At 31.8% G+C, this 21,329-nt stretch overlaps 1 protein-coding gene across 1 annotated transcript in view; it reads left to right on the top strand.

The window, feature by feature from the left end:
• LOC125066636 (headcase protein) overlaps window positions 1-16,364 on the top strand; it is a 44,653-nt gene extending 28,289 nt beyond the window's left edge. The window contains exons 3-5 of the mRNA XM_047674832.1: window positions 15,079-15,267; window positions 15,782-15,970; window positions 16,063-16,364. Coding sequence (XP_047530788.1) covers window positions 15,079-15,267; window positions 15,782-15,970; window positions 16,063-16,233 — 549 coding nt within the window. The 3' untranslated portion in view covers window positions 16,234-16,364. The remainder of the gene's footprint in view (window positions 1-15,078; window positions 15,268-15,781; window positions 15,971-16,062) is intronic.
• The last annotated feature ends 4,965 nt before the right edge of the window (window positions 16,365-21,329 follow it).

Raw genomic sequence — 21,329 nt, 5'->3', positions numbered from 1 at the left:
CGTTATTACTAAGATTACTATAATTTAATAACATTCGATGGTGCTACTTCTTATCAATTCTGTATAGGTACATAAATTAAATTTTTGAGATAAACGAATCAATATTAAATATGTATGAAGCGTGTTTGGTCGCTTTGGCTCGATGGTAAAACCATACATAAATTACACTGCACACTGGGGAAGTGCGAGTATCGAACAAGTGTAGAGGGTTGCAAGCCTATGACGTCATATTTTAAATAAATACGCGTAAAATGTTAAAATTCAATCCAATTTCAAATTGCAAGTGTGAGCGTGACGTCATCCGTATATGACGAACGACGAATTGACGAATATAATGCATGTAAATATAAGGATAGTTAATAGTTGATTAAATCATACCTACACTTGACTCCCAACTGCATTAGTACCTACGATATATCTTATCAGTTCACATTACCGTTCACATGTTTCTTTTCTTCGTCAAGTACGAACTGACATTTGTTTCCTGTTGTAACTTGTCTCTTTTCCTTCATGTCAGTCTAATTGCTACTTTCATTGATATAGCAAATGACTGGTTTTCGTTAGATAAAAAAGCTATTTACTTAATTATTTCTGTTACATTTAACAAAGTCGTGTTACGAGTAGCTTTCTTTTCAAAATTGTTAGTACACGATATTGTATTGACTCGACAGAGGAAATGATTCAGGTGCAAGATATATTACAAATTAAACTCACATTAGTTTTGTATATAGTGTTATATATTGCAGGGGTATACGAAAATTTAATATCAATAAATTATCTTTAGATGCTTGACGCAATAGACCGCTATTTAATTAAGACGGCTGTGCCGAATGCATGGTCCAGACGAAAATTAATTATACTATTATTCTATTACTAAGCGAAATGGTTTTTTTTTTTATATCCAGACGTAAGCGAACTTAAGATATAAATAGATACAATTGAAAACTCACCTTTTATTCAGTGCATTGTATTTTTTGTAATAGATATTTCCCACGCTGAAATCTAAACACATTAAACAAACAATGTTATATAATTTACTTGCCATGAAATAAATCCAAACAAGACAACATAACGAAGCAATTATGTCCAATAAAAAGTAATGTTGATGAATTGAAGCAATTTTATAGCAATATTAAGCTATTATATCAAAAACTAATGGATAAAATGGTTTGTTTACCTGAAATAAACTCTGTTTATTGACAATGTTTTAAAATTTATTCGCATAAATTTTCAAAAACCATAAAAGAATTAAGAAATCTTAAAAGCAATAAGCTCTTAACGTAACATCAAAGGGTATCAAAGTAAGGAAAGCTGCAGACACACTGAGTTATTTCCACGCCACCACTGAGCCTCGTTCAACTTATTCCATCAGTAGAAACTATTTCGAATAAAAAAATCATAAATAGAAAATGCTCTGTGGCTTATCCGATGAATTCTATAGAATCACGACACCTCTGAGTTAAATAAGTGATCACCGGTCGGCGACGTGAGCAGAAATCGAAACGACTCGCTATCGCCACCTGGGGCTTCAGTAATCCTCTTATAATAACGTTAAATTTACAACGATTGAAAGTGTTTTCGTAAAATTAAAATAAATATATATAAGGGAAATTAATACTACTATATCTATTAAATTATGAGTAACAATTGGGCAATTTGAAAATGCGAAAGCAAAGGTCGATAGATTGGCTGTGGCGCGACGGGCGGCGGGCTAGCCCACTAATCGATCGGTGTCTGTGTGCACACAGCTTGCTGGCTGCTGCACTCCTGCCCGCGCCCTGTCATTTGTCTCGCTCGTGGTCGCGCCATTGCCAATAATCCATCCTTCTCGCTTCGTTATTCATCGTCCCTAACCACCCGGTAGTCGTTGCCTCCCGGTGTCCTCCCGTATTTAGACACTGCACTATCTAATTTATGTTTTAAATTGTACGCTTTTAAAGTAGTCCTCTCTGTGGGACGGTAACGGCTATATCTAGTGTTATCGTTATGAGGGATACCTAATTGGCTATATCATTACAAATTTGTCTAGCACCGTTGTTTCAAGTTTAGACACCACCTGATATAAATGGATCGTAATTTTCGCGAAGCACTCATTTTCAACTTACCTATAGTAGTTTGATATGACGTTTATGTATCCCTCACTTTAACTCTAATTTATTAACATCCGAAAGGGACCCCCTTTAAACGTGTTTTGTCTACTTTCAATTGTTTGTAGACCTTGACGTAAGTTCTAACTAGCTTAGGAATAGCACAGTGGCATTTAGTATCGGTAAGTGCGCCTGCGCAGCCCGCTTACATAACACACCTGCCATATCGGGCTGAACCTCGCGCTCACTCGCCCATTCTATGAATTACTTATAGGTCATAGACCTTATGTATTATTTCATTCTACTTGGCATGCGATGCAGTGCACTGGTGACTGGATTTTCTTAAATTGAATAATGCAATTTGCAATATACATAAAAGTAGTTTATATACGTTCAAAATGTAATTCATAGAGATACTTTGTCTAACGCATTTATTATACAAACTACAACAGTTAGCGACGTTGTTAAAATTTGTAAAAACCTTCTTTGTCTTTCGGCGCATTTAATGTTGATACAAAACAGAGGTTTTCCCGTTTTTGTCTTTAAATCCTTTAACATCCCTAAGGAACCGACCGCGGATAAAGGGGACTGCCTACTTTAAACAGTACGAGCACTCCTCTCAACGACTGTGCCAACACCCCGATAAAAATTTAAACACGCTTTCACGCTTCATCTTGTTAAAAACTGAATTACTTTGTAGAACACTTTGAACAACTTTTAGATGTACGGGTGAAAAAGTTAAATAATTATGCGATAAGATTTTAAATGCGTTTATTTTTGAAGAAAAAAAAAATAACATATTTTTCTAGTACTTTAGTTTTATAATTTATACTAAGAAATCAGAAATCTAAATAAAAAATGATCATAAAATTTACATGAAGATTAATGCCCTCTAATTTCACAGCGAACTAATGAGTTCTCGTAACAAATACAAGCGACCTCAGATCATTTGTAAATTGCATGTTTACATATTTAATGCTAAAAAACATGATCCAATCTTGTATAAGTAATTTTGGAGTAATGTGATTCCTTCGTGCTTGACAGTTAATAGTAACTATTTATAACTGCGGTCGACCGGTGTCTATTTAACGATACTCAAATCTATTTCGTTATGACATGCTACAATCATATTGCATGTTTACGCGACGATGCTGTTTAAATTTGTAATAACATGAATTACTTCGCCTTAAAGTTGTATTTAAAAAACAAATTGTCGCGATCGGCGGATATAATTTTTTTAATAATATGTTTATTAAGCGATTTCTTTAATTGTTATCTGATGTTGCGTTTATTAATCTGTGCCTTCTGGATGTAGTCTAATGTAATTCATATCAATGAAAATAACAGTAAAGGCCATAACTCGGCAAAGGTATATTGCATTCTGATTCATTGTCGTTCCTTTTAACTTCAACAAGCTGGAAAATATAAAATAATAATAGGAACTCCTTTTAAACACAAAGAGCAAAAAATTACGTTTTTTAAAAAAAAAAATTTGAAAAAAAAAGAATAAATTTGAAATTTCGCTAACGATCACACGTAATTTTCTCAGTAATCAACATTCTAGAAAGTGTTGCTTGCACGCATGCGCCTGCACCTAATTGTTATCTATTTCACGGGTATTACTTAAATGGATAACTATTGAAGTTTTTATCTGTGAACATACATCGGTCCCGAGTATTTCCAACGATAATACGAGTTACATAACACTTCGGTTTATTATGGTACAATGACCGATAGAAATCTTAGGGCGTAGTTTACCTTGTGATCGCTATATACTATGTCTACATATATAACAGGTTTCAAATTAGATTCAATACATAGATACGTAATGAACTCTAACATATATATACATAAGTATAATAAATAGTCTCGCAATAATAAGGGGTGGCAATGGCAAAAGAAAATATATTTCCATAAATAAATATTTAAAAATATATTTATATACATAATAGATCTTGCACATTGGCTTCTGAAACTAAAACTAAAACCTATTCTTAATAAATTTTAATTGGTATGAAAATTTGTATGTAAATTCGTCATACCTGATGTTAGAAATATAAAGATCGTTATTTTTGCTTATGTTAATGAGTAGTAGAGATTCTTAATATTTTTTGAATATTCATCACTTAAGAGGGTGGTGAAGGAGTAAGTTTGTAGAGTTGATCGCCATTTTTACTATTTAAGCTTCATTAGTAAAAGACAGCAGTGTTTTTCGAATGTCTTCCATCATACACGACTGGTTGTTTAATGAATTTCACTCTAGTTGACATTTATATTCATCTAGATATTTCAGATAAAGGAGAATAAATTATACATATAGCATTTCAACTAATATAAACGATATGTTAATAAAACTTGTAATAACACCACCGGAATATGTTTCAACTTATAAAATAAACAGTTTCGTAATAATCGTTCAACAAGTAATATTATAATTACTAAAATCCATTAATAACATATATCAACCCTAAATTAGAACTCCACCTGCCAATCACGTTTTTTGTGTCGTATATTGGCAACGGTTACATTAATAAAGGGCGTACTAGAACAACTTAGAGTATGTTATGCAAGGACCGTACGGTGGGCAATATTATTTCGTTTAGCTCTTATTGCCTTTATATAAGGTATTTATTGCACTAATTAGTGTGTTACTTACGTTATGTAGTGTATATGTTTATTACGTTCGCCTTGAAGCGGACGTTATCCTCTATACGAATACGATACTTGGCTTATCGTAAGCGTACCTTTACCTACGGTCGTATAATGAATTAGTTATACTGTTTGCACACTTAAATACTAATAAATATAACTGTCATGTTATTGTGTGGGTTTTTTTCTGCTTATTGGGATTTTGTCTCATATCCCTCCATGCTTTGTTTACTTAAAGTTTCATGGAAGTTTATTTTATCGTTCCCGAAAAATTTAGTTTTAAATAATCTTATTATCTTATGTATGATAAATGGGATTTATTTTCGAATTATGAAATTCCATTACATTACTGTACCGGGTTAATCGTAACAAATAGACAGACCTTCAAATTATTTAAAAAAATAATTGTTGCTCTATATAATAATATACTCATAAAATGGTTACATATCACTTAAGAATAGGCACTCATTATCAACTATGAATTAAAATATGCGCGACCAGTAATTAGGCATAAAATACTCATTATGATTTGTATATGATAGTTTTGAGAACAGACAGCGGACGGTAACAAGGCTAGATATAAGGCGAATATGCAAATTGCATTATAACAATTACGCATCGACTTCACTCAAATAAAAGCCAAAGGCATGGTCATTATTTCAGCAGACTATGTATGTTTGTATGTGCACATCTTTCCGCGTGACTTTTAATATACTTATTTCCCAAATGAGATATTGTTAGAATCGTCTTGATAGTCTGTGGTTTATAAGCTATGTAAAGATAGAGTAGTTAAGTTAAGACAACATATTTTAGGGTATATTTTTAAGTGCTTGCACCTAGCCATGGAACGTCGCTGTAAATATGTTATAAATTAAAGAATATTTTATTTTTATTAGATGATAAATAATTGAACGTGACTTTTTGCCGTAGTCGGGTTATAGTTTTTAACTAAAATAGCGCGATTTAAAAGACTGTTATAAAAGCTAACTGTACCTACTGACTTGTTTACATTGCCTGTGATCTCATTCCATGATAACACTGTTTTTAATGTCACGCACATTCCATTTTATTATTAAATTGCAAAACTATAAATAGATTGCTATAAATGTTAACGTCGTGTTCAATTATCGTGACTATCGACTTATTTCGTTTCTAAGCATTCGATCAAATATTGTAATAATCATCGATATCATTTCATCGAGCAATTGATGTACACGTAACAACTCTTTAAGCGGGTAATTAGACTCTAGATATATAACTCATTTATAAATTTTTAAAACTATTTAATTGTTATATTGATTTTGATCCCCTACTCATACAATTTGATATATTTGTATACAAGGATATACTCATAAAACACGACTCGCCTTTTAGGGCAAGCGGGTTAAAATACGAAGACATAATTTCCATTAACATAGTTTTGATTCTTATTTTTTAAAGCGGTGGATTTAAAACCAATCAACGTTAATCTTTCGCGATTTTTGTCTGTAGGTATTTTTTCCAACGCAGCCGCACCAGAATTAATTACAAAAATAAAATAATATTGTTATTTTTGTTCGAAATTTAAATTATCAGAACATACCCAGTTATCTCAATTATTCAATTTGTCAATAGATTATCATGTATTATTATTTAAAGTATTGCATAGATATGATCAAGTACGATTATTTTTTTTTATTTTATCTTATACAAGATAACGTTTATTATTAAATATAAATAACACAATATCTGATAAAAATGTCATATGAAAATTGCATAACTTTTGATAAAAGAACTATATTGTGTATACAGATAACAAATCTTTAAATAAAAAAAAAGTTAAAGTAAAGCTTAATTTAAAAATGTCGTTCGATTAAAAAGAGAATGTAATTAAATAAATAGGCTTCTAACATTAACAAAAAACTCTCGAGTAGTTTTTGACTGGTAATACGTTTTTAGGTAGGATATTTAAAAAAAAAATACTATAACAATTTATATATAGATAAAGATAAGATTAAAAAAAAAAAAAAACTTTTGATGCTATAAATACAATTCAACGATTTCTTACATCAGATAATTTACCTTCAATTATGAAAATAGAATAGTTTATTTATAATATGCAAATGATTGTAGGGCTTGTTAATTCTAAACGCGAACACTCGTACAATGCAACATCCACTCAATGACAGTTGCAACACTAGGACGAAACACGAACACAACGTCGGCGCTTTAAATCGTTTCGTCAGTTGTACGCGTACTACTATAGAGCGCCACAAAACGTCAGTCGAACACGCAAATAAAATACCTTTTTGATACCAAGCGAACATAAAGCGAAGACATGTACCATCTGATAAATTTTCAAATGAGTATACGTAATGTTCCACCGAAAATGGCTCCTTTTGATAAGCTTTAAAGATGATTTCGGCGCACGACATGTATTAATCACGTGAAAACTTAGTGGTGTTTGGCTGCATTTGAACCCGTAATTTTTGGATAAGATTCACGTTGTCTAACCATTGGGCTATCACGACTATGTGGCTAGAGCATATATTATATTTCATTTGCTGAAATATTGCAACTAATTATATGTGAAACAGGAAACCAATAAAAGTAACCAAATAAACCAATAATATGGACAATTAAATGTTAACCATGTTCTTCTTGCGACTTCGTTCGATAGATATTAATTATTTTTGATCGAGAATTTATTTTTTAAATCTGATCTCAAAAAAAAAAACGTTTTAAATAAACTCATCAAATTTTAAATTCAGTTAGCCGGTATTAAGTCGATATCTTGTTTATTTTCACTCTTATCGTTATTTTAACTTTTATTTTCGTTCCAGTGATAATTACTCACAAGGCTGTTTGTTGGCAACTTTGCAAAACATCGTTGATAACTTGCGTAGAGGTGACACAACTAAGTGCAGGGTTATCGCTGCTCGGTCGGTTTATACTCGTATCGAGACTGATAACGTAATCAATGTTTTATATAATTTCTCATGTCTTGCATGTAGGTACATAATTGACAAAACACTTTGAATCCAGAACCTTCAAATTAAAATGAACAAGGTATATATATGTATAAATAGAGATAATAATTACTAGGAAGCTCGCACAGTGATCGAAATGCGGCAATAATCGATATTGAAAGTTTAAGAAAAAAATCATATTTTTTTTACATATTTAATTTGGCTTGTAATATATATTTCTAATTATTTGCTACCAACTACGAAAAATCTTTCTTATTTTTATTTTAATAAGCTTATTTTTAAAATTTAAAATAAATTATTTTCTAAAATAATTTATATCTACAATTCCATGGGGATATTTACAGTAATTAGTCGCATGTAAATATAATATTTTGTGAATTTAAATATAAAAAAAAAATATTATATTTTTATTATTAGCAATGCAAAACAAATGTAAAGTATTATGGTAGTGATTTTATCTGAAACTAAATAAATTTATTCATGCAATAAGTAGGAAAATTATTTAGACATATTTGCATGCATAATACGATACATTTTATTAAAGTAGTTAACGTTTATCGAAATAATGTTGTTTGAACGACAATAAATTTAATAAATGTTGTACTATTTACAATTTGTATATCCTTAACATTCCAGAAACTGGCGTAGTAGGTATAACTGGTCGATGTCAATGAACTATGCGTATTATATTGTAAATAGTATTTTTTAAATAACTTAATAATATAATAAATACGATCACTCGTACATCTAAAGTCGCATTCAAATATTTCTTCGGCTTATAATTCCCAACGAAAGATTTGTAACCATTTCTTAAATAGATATTTTGAAATTCGAACGATGTTTGCGAATATTTCATTCATAATTTATATCACTAGAAATATACATAAGTACACATTTATTCCTAGCGTAAAACTTCAATCCTATACGCTTGTTTAAATATAAACTGTAATACTTGTCTCTCTTATATATTCAGAAATATTTTAATCAATATATATGTAGATAATAATACTATTATATTTGATAATGTGTTGTTGGTTTGTCTTGAAACGGGATGATTAGAGATTATGGACAGGAGAGATACATACACGGTTTTATGCTGGAAAAATGCACGTGAGTTGCATGTTTATAGCTGGATATTGATGGTTATGAATTTAATTTATAAGCAAATTTTATTATAGACCTTGAGTTTAATTTTATACATCGGTTCAATTTACATTTTATTTTTATCACAGTCTTTAAAGGAAATTATCTTTATCCATAATCCAAATAGCTAAGCGTTATTATCACTTTAATAGGGATCTCGATATCAATATTTGCTCATAAAAACTGATTATATATTTATTATTAATAATAGATAGTAGTGGAAGGTAAATATAATTTTATAATAGCCGTACACTTAAGTAATTTCGGTAAATAATTGAATAACTTAATAGGATAGAATAATTGAATTTGATTCAGATCAAATATCAAATGTCTGGCGAATTAATGCCGTAAGATGAAGTTTATCCAGTCTTTGTCTAGCAAATTAGATTAGACGTTGAAATATCAAACGTTTCAATATCGGAGAAATCGAACGTTAATTTAATAGAACTAATAGGAGTTTTATGCCTCGTAGCTCAATTGTTTATGAGTGGCTGGCGAAGTGAAAGTAGCAGGTTCGATGACAGGTTCTGACTTCTGATTCAATGGGCTCTAAAAGTATGCTTTGACGAACATTGCTTGTATCGACATGGTAAAATTTTTAAATGACAGAGTGACATACGACGCACTCGCTTAATCTACTGAAGGGATGAAAATTTTCGCAGGAATCTCTTATAGAACGTAGATGAGCATTAAGAAAATGTTTAAAATTAATCTCCAAAAGTGTTGAAAATTTGTATAGATGTTAGTTTTTTTTATATTCCTTATATGGAAATTGTTCTTTAGGTAACTTGTGGTACTGGTATCACTAATTTCAAAAATAGATTTAATTTAATATAAATTTAACAACATCGAATACAATATTAGGAAATATAATTTTAATACGATCACTTTGGAATACTATGTAATATTGTCAGATACAAATATCCTCCGAAAACCCGTCGAGTACGTCGAGTGGAAGTAATTTCATGAAAACAACAAGTACTAGTGCCAACTAAAGTAATTATAAAATCAGTTTGTATTTGTATTTTAACTGTAAAAGAGATATGATGTTCAAATATACAGAGGGATACATTGATGGCGACTTATGTTTTAAGGTTAAGATCTTTAGATATAGTACTTATACATATTATAATAATAAACACACAGACAGACAATACAGAATTAGTACATTCACAGGTACTAGATTATTACTGTTTAAAAAATTTGTCACCGATATAAACCAACATCACACCTCGTTAGCGTCAGAAAATTAAACTGATAACGTGGTCGAGTTGTTTTTTTTTTTAATATGGTTTGATCAAGGCACCAGATATACATTTCGTAAGGAGTTTAACACATGTTATGAATAATCATGTTGACTCAGCTGATGTCGCACGTGGTCGTCCACGATACAGGAAAGCGATACATGCTTCAACAGACGTAACATTGTTAAAAATTATATTTGTTCAAAATATTATTTTCTTTACCTTTTACTGAGTCATTACAGGTCAAATAATACTTAACCTAATTCAAAGATATCGATATTTTTTACTAGACATGTTAAGAATCTAATTTTATTTTCTAATTTCTTGGTGGTAAGATTTTGTACAATCCCCTCTGGGTTGATACCAACCAGTCATCTTATATTCTACCGCCAAGCAGTAATACTTACCACTGTTGTGGTTCTGGTTTGAAGAGTATGGCAGTGTTCATAGCTACAGGAACAAGCGATATAACATCTTCCTTCCTTCATGGTTTGCGGCGCATTGGTAATGTAAGGAATAGTAAATATTTATAACAGCGCTAATGTCAATAGGCAGTGACCATAAGTTGGTCCTATATTGCCTACCTACCTATTGAATATGATTTCGATTTATTTGTAGAATTATTACAGACTTCATTTTGTCGACATAAAATCTAATGAGCCAATATAATAATAATATTGATTCATAACAGTGACGCACAGACGTATTGCAAGTTAAAAACAAATATATTATATCGAATCGAAAACAATTTTTCATTTCACAAACGCTTTTTTATGATTAAGTCACATTCATAGAATATAACAACGAAGAAATCTTTTGTTGCCAATGTCACTTTGAGACGTCAAATACAAAAACGTGGTCATATTAATCTTGTCAAAATAAAAACTTGCTTATGTTAGAAACGTATTAACACGTGTTATTATGAAAGAAGAGATTGTGCCCTTATTTTTTATCAGTCTTTAGTACTAAATCGAAAATATAAACTGTAATCGACAAATGACAAGAGATTAATTCCAAGTAAGTACACATAATAAAGGCGTTAAACAAAACACGTAGCAAGTTAGTAAGCATTTGTTATATTAAATAATCGAATTCTATATATATACATACATATAAATAACATAAACATCAAAACAAAATACATATCAACTAAAATGTTTAACGTAAATACTTACAATTACTCACGAGTCGGCATGCCTTGACCTACATCAATACACACATTCGAGAATTTATATGTATATCATTTTACGCTTGGACAAAGGAATTAGTTACAATCATATATCTTGTACGGAGCTAATAAAATACGTTTTAGTCTTGTTTAAATAGAAACTAGAATCACATGACGTTTTATCGAATTGTTTAATTTGTACGTATCATACTTCGTTGATAAGCTAATATTATGATTTGGTCACAAGTTGTACCAATTATAAAATAGTATGTACCTACCTAAAAAGTACCTAAAAAGATCGATTTTGTGAGAGTTATCCCTTATGACAAAATGATGAGACCTTTCTTCCTATCTTTCGCGTGCTTGGATGTAGTATTGGTTGGAGTATGTGTATGTTTTAGCATGTTACGTATTGATATTATATATAACATTTTTGTTCCCAATATTGGTGGCGTTTTGGTGATGTAAAAAATACTTAATATTACTTAAATCGTCACTGTCCATTGGTGATGACTACTAACCGCAAAGTGCTTATATTGATCATGATTTAAAAAAAAAAAAACTTTGAAATAAAACTGAATAAGCTGTCTAATCGTTATTATATAACTAGAAATAATGACGTTGGTGTTGCGTAGCGACTAGTGATTGATAATATAACAACTACTATTTACGAAGGCGAAGCTCCTAAGTCACAATACAGCTCTCTTCATGTGTAGTCCAATACTAGAATGAATAGCATTGGTTAACAATTAAATGACGTTAAGTCGTTTTTCATGTTCCTTGTGACCGTCACGCCTAAAAACGGAGTCTAATGTACTATTCACATTCACACACTCTCACACATTCAAACACAGACTGTTAACACTCTTGCTGCCGAGCATGTCGAGATTTAAATTCATATTTTTATATAAGAATGAAATTATATTATTAAAAACGTATACGTCTTCGGAACAATCACAAATGGTGATATGAATGCCCTAAGACATTCGGTAAAAAAAAGAACTGTCCTTGTGAAACATTTATTATTTCCTGTTCACTGACGGAAAAGTCGCTTCTCAACTATCTATATTAAAATTGAATCTCCGACAAGTGTTGCCAGAGTTCCTCGTCAATATCGCATCAAAGTACCGACGATGATCATTTTACATCGATTTCTCCGATAGCAATAGTTAACTCATTCACTATTGATATTATAGGCAATAATATGAAACTTGTCTTATGAAAAGCAATTTGCATTCTAAGAATATTTTATCAAATAAAAGACAAGGTGTGCTTAAATTAAAACGCATATTAAAACGATACAATATAAAGGAATTTTCGACGTGAGCGTTTCTTGGAATACGGAATATTTGAGACGCGAGACTAATCCATGAGGGAAAATATCTTGAATACGAAACATTAAAATTTCACACGATCTTCATCCGCGTTTTTGCTATATGAAATTTCATTTCAGTTGAAACCCATACAGAAATTCCCGAGTTAAATATTCTGATAGAATATAATCTCGCAAAAATGTTCGGTCCCACAAGTCCCCTCAATATTGCATATTGTGTGAAATGTTAACTTGAAATTTTACAAACATCTATTTATCGTCATATAAGTCAGGATTAATCAAATAATCATGTCTCAAGTCACATTCGAAGCATATTTTAAAAATAAACATCTTAATACAAAAGAAAGTACTGTAGTAAACATTAACAAAAACAATTTGATTTAGAAGAAAGCGTTATTCATTTTCTTAAAATTCTCATTTTGATATAAAAAGTAAAATATTACTGCGATGCTCTCAGACAATGGAAAACATAGAGTAAAACGCAATGCAGCCGTCAGGATAAATGTATTGGGCACCGCAAATATCATCCACTAGCAGACATATTGTTTGAAATCCTGCTGAAAAATTGCAATTCTTCTTTGCGATTGTCAGCGCTAACATTCATGAGCTCGAAACTTTTATTTGTTTGGTAAATCAAATAATTATATTTCTTCCACAAACAATGATCATAGTTAAAAAAAATGTATTTTTTTCTGAGACTCGTTTATTTACGAATTTAAATGTAATTAAGTTAAAAAACTTTTATTACTTTATATTTAAAATCTCAACTTATACTTCCCCTTATTATCCCCTTCCAACGATCTGCATCCCAAAGCTAACAAGAGCCTTCGTGAATCTCTTTAATTATTACACCACCTTCAATTTAGGAACTTTTAATGTGTATACATTCGTTTTGCGGCAAGTCGACGACTAACAACGCTTCGAGCACACTCTATTCCTCTCGTCTCCTCTTCTAAACGACCACTTGTCGCTTTTATTGTTTGAACTACAAAACAAACGAATAACGTTCAAATTTTGTATAGACAAATCTAAATATTCAATCCCGAGCCGTATTATTTACTTCGATAACATTGTAGTAAGATTTGGAATTTGCGAAGTCATTGTAACTTTTTATAATTATATTTTATCGAAGAATATTGTAATTTTTTAACTCTGTCTACGTTTATGTCGAAAAGGATCATTCAAAACATCGAGACAAAGAGCGCGATCGGATTGAGTGAATAAATAGTCTGCTTTAGAGTGCTCATCAATCTTGCAGTGTACCTACTGGTAAATTGTGCAAGTTTTGAACGTTTCGTCGCACAGAGTTCGACGCCCGCGCCTTCTAACCTAACTAAACTTTCGTTTAACCTGACACATAACAATTTAATTCACTCTCATTAGTTCAAGCGAATACAAGTAATTAAGTGAATCATATTAAAAGCGCTTTGATTAATATTTTAAAAATAGAACACGTAAACGGTTAATTTTTTAAATTAAATACAAAATAAATTGTCAATTTAGTATTATTAATCATTTGCGAATTAGCAGATTGCTGGGACGAATCAATCACACACGTCTCTCGCAGATGTTCTATCTGAACAGTTATTTATCATTTACAAAATGGACGACAGGCCTGCTACGATTCCAATTTGCAAATGGACGAGTCGTTATCATTCCGTTAATTATCTTGTTTGTAATTGTACTGAAAATTAGACTTAATGTTAAAGCCTGAGCTGGGCACTGCATTCATTTGTAATGCCGAATGGTTCAACCCGCCTCGTATCTTGGCAAACTGCACTATCCTATATTGCAAATCATACTGTTTGTTTGCGTAGGTCAGCGCTCTCGTCGAGACGTTTTATGTGTTCCTGGTGTCACGACGTCATTCTAATAATAGAATAATAGGAATGTTAACATCAAACATGCTGGCACGCGCAATGTTACAAACCGATTGTATATTCCCAGTCCTGCATCGTTACCAGATTGACAGCCTATATCAGACAGTATAAGTAAAAAATGGCTGATAGGTAAAATCGATATTATAAACGAAACAGTTTTTGTTGCTAATTGTACGCACTATATGAAGCTTTTTATGATTTATTATAATATGTTTAATTAAATTCTAGCGCGCGGTCGTAACTCGTTAAACTTTCATTATTATTCGCTTTCACAAATTGCTCGTACTCGTACGTGAACGAATTGTGCTCACAATCGATCTCTGTGGTGCTTGTGAGCCTTTGTTTGACTTCGACTCCGAATTCAGCATAATTGCCTTTCAGGCTTTCATTATTCAACTTTATGCAGTCATTTACTTGGATTATTAGGAAGGGAGAGTACTGCGGTAATTGTCTTGGGTGGGATACATTCATCGCAATATGTAAATGCATATTGAAATCGTAAATTTAAAACCGGTTCGTAAAGAGTATAGTAGCTATAAAAATATGTTTACTAAGACTTCTATTTTTTGTACGATGATTATACTTAAAGATTATTTTTGTTGCAGATTGAAGATGAGGGCAACCACGGCAATGACGACACTCGTCTGTTCATCCTATCGACGCTCGCAGGTCAACACAAACCCCGTGTGTCTTGTGCTCTGTGCAAGGAGACCCTGCATGTTTTCGACCGTTACCCACTGGTTGATGGAACTTTCTTCCTGAGTCCTCGACAACATACCAGCAGCGCAGTTGAGGTTAGTTGACAATTTTCTACTACTCTCATACGTAAATGTGTTTTATTAATTATATTGACTTGTCATTCAAACATTTATAATACGTGATTTATTTATGTAATAACGTATGCTCTTTTGTAAACTCAATTCTCTTTAGGAGCGTTTTGTTACATTTATCATAATAAATGTGGTTTTAAGTTATAAGAAATTTAACAATTTAAATTTTATTCCAAAGTTAAATAGGATACTGAAAGTTTGTTCAAGTCAACAAAATAACAGAGACTTCCTCGCGAGACGGTATAAACTTCTCGACTGCCGTTGTTTGTTCAGTGAATTACGACATGAATGTGAGCGCTCCTGATACTTACGTGTTTGTTTGATGTTAGAATTAGTATCTTATTCCCTTCGCCATACATATAGAGATGTTGTCGTGTATTTTAAAGATAATACGTATTATTACCCTAACTTTTTAAATAGGAAAACAACATTTTTAGAATAAAATGATATTAATTAAAAATTAACATTTTGTCCACAGGTGAAAGTGGAAGGCCGAACGCAATACCTGACGTGCGTGTGCATGGGGTGCTTAGAGCGATGTGATCCTGATCGCACGATTCGCTGCCGTTTTTGCGGACAGAAGTGGGATGGCTCGTCACTTGTGCTTGGTACCATGTACTCTTATGACATTTTCATGGCAACGCCTTGTTGCGCTGAGAGATTGAAGGTGAGTTGTATTTTTTTTTCTAAAAATAATATATAAAGATCTTAATTAATTATTAAAACACAACAAATTTTAATCAAAAATTTTGTCTACAGTGTAACAACTGCTACAAGCCACTGCTGCACCCACACCAGCGGCTCAATTACTCGGATTACTCCCATCCAGTGACATGCCCACATTGTCGTGTAGTCGATACACACTTCGTGAAACCGCTGTCCTACTGTTTCACAAAACGGGTTTTTCCGCTGTTCCAGCAGTGGCCATAACAAACGGCGGTGCCGGGGCCCTCCCCCGGCACCCCCCCAGAAACGTGGGGTCTTGCACCGTCTCCTTCGCGACGGGCTTCCCCACCTGCGTTGCGCCCAGTCGTCAATACAAGCATGGCATCACGCGCGCCTGAACCAACCGATGAATCTGCTAAGTTCCTCACACCGACCTTGGCGAGCATAACGGAGTCGCTGTCCTTGCTCGGTCTGAGCCCCGAAACTCTCGCAATAAGCCTCGGCGAGTCACTTGCGGAACGATATCTGGCAACACTTCGGCCCAAACCCGTGGAAAGGCCGATGGTACCTCTGAGCACGTGCAGCGCCCCGCGCCGCATCCCCGTTGCCGAGCCGTCGAACCTGCAACTGTTCTCCAACGACTTCATCGACTACCTTAACCAAATCGCGTAAATTGTGTTTGTGTGACTTCGGACGTAATGACATTTTGGACTTTTACGTGTCCTCCTTGAGGCGCTAGGAATAATTTTTGTTAAAATTAAGTTGGTATTATTGAAAATAATTTTATGTATCGGTTTAGATCATATTATTGATTTTATTTTAATTTTATTCTGCACTTTGTTAATTAAAATAGGTAGAAGTTGATTTTATCAAAAATATTAATGATTAGTGACGCCAGAAATTGCATTTTTTTGTTTTCGATTGAACATCAAACTTGGTGTATTTCTTCTGAAGGATACAAAAAAAAAATAGTTTTCTTTTACGATTACTTTCAATTTCAGTGATACTGATATAATAACCCTATTTAATAGGGCGTTTGAGTGGTGTGTTGTTTAGTTCAATTTAGTTTATTAGTTATGTTTTATTTTAGCAAAATTTTAAACTTAACAATAAGTGTTATACAATATTTTCGTAGATTTATGGCTATTTTTCTTTCCTCCCACCAAATGGCAATTGCATTCTGCAAAAGCGTTGCAGATGCCTTTTTAGGTTATTTTCTTCGATATCATTTTGATTTACTTACAAATATAATTTTCACTTAAAAATGGTAAAGGAATATAATTGTAAGTGATTGCTGTGTCACCAATAATATGATTAGCTTGTCTATATATATATATATATTACATTATCATTGTAAGATTATGTATTAGTATGTTTTGTTTTTATTTTTTTTTATATAAAAAATTCAGTGATCAGCGGAGTTCTATGGAAAAAAAATATTTTTTATTTAAATATAGTTTTTTGGAATCGTGCCATATCAATTGAAAGAACCTCAGTATATGGAACAGAAATTATTTTGTAAGATAAAAATATCCGCTTATCACTGAAAGCATTTATTTATACGAAAAGAGTGGTACTTTTGTTATTGAGATGAAAATTAAATTGGCTACGTCTATAGGTTTAGGTTAGGGGTTTTCTTATAATTATCATGAATGTCTATTTATTTGTAAGAATAGCGCTTGGACATTGAATAAGCGTATAAGTGATGCACATTTACTCATTAATGTTTAACGTTAACGTTTTAGGTAAGTTTTTGATACATTTGATACTTATTACTCGCAAAAGTGATTAAAAGTGATAAAATTCCTAGTACTAGTGCGTGTTTAGTAAATAGCGGATAGAGACCAAGTGGTGCGGATAGGTAGGCGCTTAAGGGTGGACGCTCACTGGCGATCTGTAAGTAATTTACAATTTAAAAACTAAAATTACAATATATGAAGAAAATAACGATATCCATTTGTTCTGTCAACGGTACTTGATATTCTCTGTGTTTGACTACACTACATCTAACATTTAACATAGCGATTGACGGTTATGCACTCTACAGTTAATATATATAAAACTGTTTTCACTTTGAAGTCTATTGCAATCGAAATTATCTTCTAGTTATTCACGTTGACTACTATTGATTACGCACACGAAACAACGACTGATCGATTGAAAACAAACGCGAGTCAGCATCTACGATGTATTTTTGATATGAATTACAGATTATAAATGGTCTTACAGCTCGCAAGTGAGCAATCGACTTAAAATGGCTTGTTTAAAAAAAAAATTAGATAACGTGATATCCGTGAACGGTCCATGTTCACTATGTAGGCAATAATTCTATGAAGACTTGAAAATTTTTATAGGTGAAAATATTTGCATTATTCTAAAAAAATCAAAACTGCCATTTATATTTTACTAAACTAATTGCTTCGATTTCATAACTTAGTACGTATACTAGGTTTTGAAATATTTGTACGTGGACTGAATACGAGTTTGTTCATACGTGTTGCGTAGTTAGTAGAGCCTTAGGATCATCACCTATCGATCTTCATCTTGCCATCATCCGCATCACTGCACCTCATCAATCGTCATTCTTGTCACCTGACACGGTTTGATTGGCGGCGAACTGGCGTACTATTTTCCGTTCGTTATTTTTATAAAGTAAAATATTCGTTTTCTATCTAATTTATAATAGCTATTGGACCAAATAAATATATGACCAAATACTTCACGTTGGAGGAAAGCATTGGTTTACTAATGGCTTAAAATATATTATATTCATGATTATTTTTTTTACCAAAAGTCCTCTGAAGTTTTGTTTTTTTTTCGATTTTTTTTTTAATAGGATCATAGTAGCCAGTTCGTCGAGTGTGATTGTTCGTATAATACCTCTCTAAACGTTTTTTAAATTTTGTATCCTCTCGCTTAAAGTTACTCTAAGGTCGAGAATATAATATTATATATCGAAAAGTATGGTAGCACAGTATAGTATTGTAAATATTGCCGTTTTTCTACACGCAGATGCTTACAAAGTGTTTATTGAGATATATTATTGCATATTTCTAGTTTAGCCATTAATCGATAGTACATTATGTCAACAATATCAAAAAAAAACCCTAATTATTTTTAACGAATCCACCGAAATGTAATGTCATAACATATGTTAATCAATTTTAATTTTATCGAAGTTTGCTCGTTCGAATATAGAATTATATTTAAAAGTTTAATGTACATTTAAAATAAATGTATGTACCCAATAAAAAAAAAATATTTGAAAAATTAAAAAAAAAAATATGACGAGCTGTTGTTGGTATATTTAGGAAAATATTAAAAAAAAAAAGAACCAGATCATCTGATGGTGGCCATGTACAAATAAAAGTGAAATGACATTACGTTTCGGTTATTTAGCGAAAGCGACACAAATTATAGAATCATATTGTTTAATAGTCAATACAGAGCCATCTAGTGTAGATGTATTATCATAGGAAAGGAATATAATGAGGCGAAGCAGCATCCCCTCTCTCCGGTACAAATTCAAAGTAATTACGATATATTGAAAATTAATATCCACTTTTACGAGTTTATTAAAGTCCTCCAAAACAGAAAGGATCTTTTAAATATTTTATAAAGTGTAACATTACCTCTCTAGATACTAAAATAGAAAATTTTATAAGTATATTGATCAGAAGGCTCCTTAAATGAAGATACGTTTCAAAGCTATCCTTTATATTTAAGATGTAACACATAAAATACGACTAGTACTTTTAGTTGCAGAGTACAAAAAGTAAAGGAAAGCGTATTTTAATGATTGCCTACTAAATCTTAAATCTTCCTCTGTTATCAATTTAAAAAAAATATTATTTTACCCCTTTTTAAAGTTCGTTCGTAATTGTAGAGTAACTTATTTAACCTTTTAACTTGAATTGTCTATGAATAATTTAATCTTTATATCGTTAAGAATTTTCCTATGTCGAATATATATCTTATTCCCACTTAATCAAAAGGTTCTAACAGTGGCATTACCAAAGCTCCTTTAAAGGTAATACGGAAAGGATAATGAAGAAATCCAATACGAAACATAAGGTTGTATAGATATAGGTAGGGGTGACATAAGAGTTCGACATTTCCTACGTAATTAATGCAACTGAAACATAATTGTAGTATGTGTTTGATTATTCATATTTTAGTCACTTAGTTATTTGTTCAGTTTGAATAAATGTATTAATTACACAAACGTTGCCAACTTCTTAGTTTATTTGCACATATTTGTTAAATTTTTGTAATTAATAACAATTTATTTAGACATTACATTCAAATTTCTTCATGTTGAATTTAATATGGTGTAATTTAGTGAATTGCTTCAAAGTACAAAGAAACAATTTGTTACTTTTGCAAATTTTATAAAGTAAATCAATTACATATAAAAAGTAACAGTGATCTAGATAATCTTTACGAAATAGTTTCTGTAAATCCTAAACGAAACGATCTACGTTTCTACTCACAGAAGTGACTAGCCGTTACAATGGTTTTAAAGAAATTTCGTTTTACGTTGGTAAATTAGGAGCGAAAAATTGTTAATTATTATAAAACTATATCTCGTATTAGTTTATGTACATTTTATTTGGTCTCGTATTTTATAAAATGCTATTAGTATAGTACATAGTAGGAGCACACCATAAGTAGATAACCATGGACATGACGCGGGCCGAACTAGGTTTCGTGTCTTGCTTCTCAACCTAGATTAATCGAACCTTATTTCAACGGTAGTTCTCATTTAGGGTCATAAGTATTTCCTTTAACGATAATGAGCGAATGGGATGCGTGTTTGTGGTCATAATATATAATATAAGTCATCTCGTTTAATTTTCATTACTAATTTTCGCTATCGATTTAAGCGAGTTTTTTTATGAATCGTGTGCATTCTGGTCATAGAGCCGCGTTGGCGCGCTCATAGTTATTGAAAGTAACATAAAAATTCGTAGAGTGACTTCATCATCATCATTCAATTCACACTCTTTAAAACCCTGCCCCTTCACGTTTATTCTTGCCTACAACGTAATTGGCATTCGTAAGTGTTCTATTTTTGGCAAAATATCCAAATAAAACAGTCCCATAAAAATGTGATAGGTAAGAAGACTATAGTCGCGCATGCTTAACTTCGTAAAAGGTTTAAGTCTAGGTAAGCTATTTGATAGAAAGCAGCAACAAAATAATTTTTGACGCAATATGATCAATGGAGATTATTTTATACGAAAAATTCGACTTAACTGTTCATCATTTACATGACAAAGTCTTATAGAAGAGCCAATTCATCATCCAACCTATGTAAATTGCAGATCTGAAAATAATATTTGTAGACTCCATTGGTC

Source organism: Vanessa atalanta, chromosome 9, assembly GCF_905147765.1.
Source record: "Vanessa atalanta chromosome 9, ilVanAtal1.2, whole genome shotgun sequence".
NCBI lineage: Eukaryota > Metazoa > Arthropoda > Insecta > Lepidoptera > Nymphalidae > Vanessa > Vanessa atalanta.
This window is presented reverse-complemented; position numbering and strand designations above follow the sequence as displayed.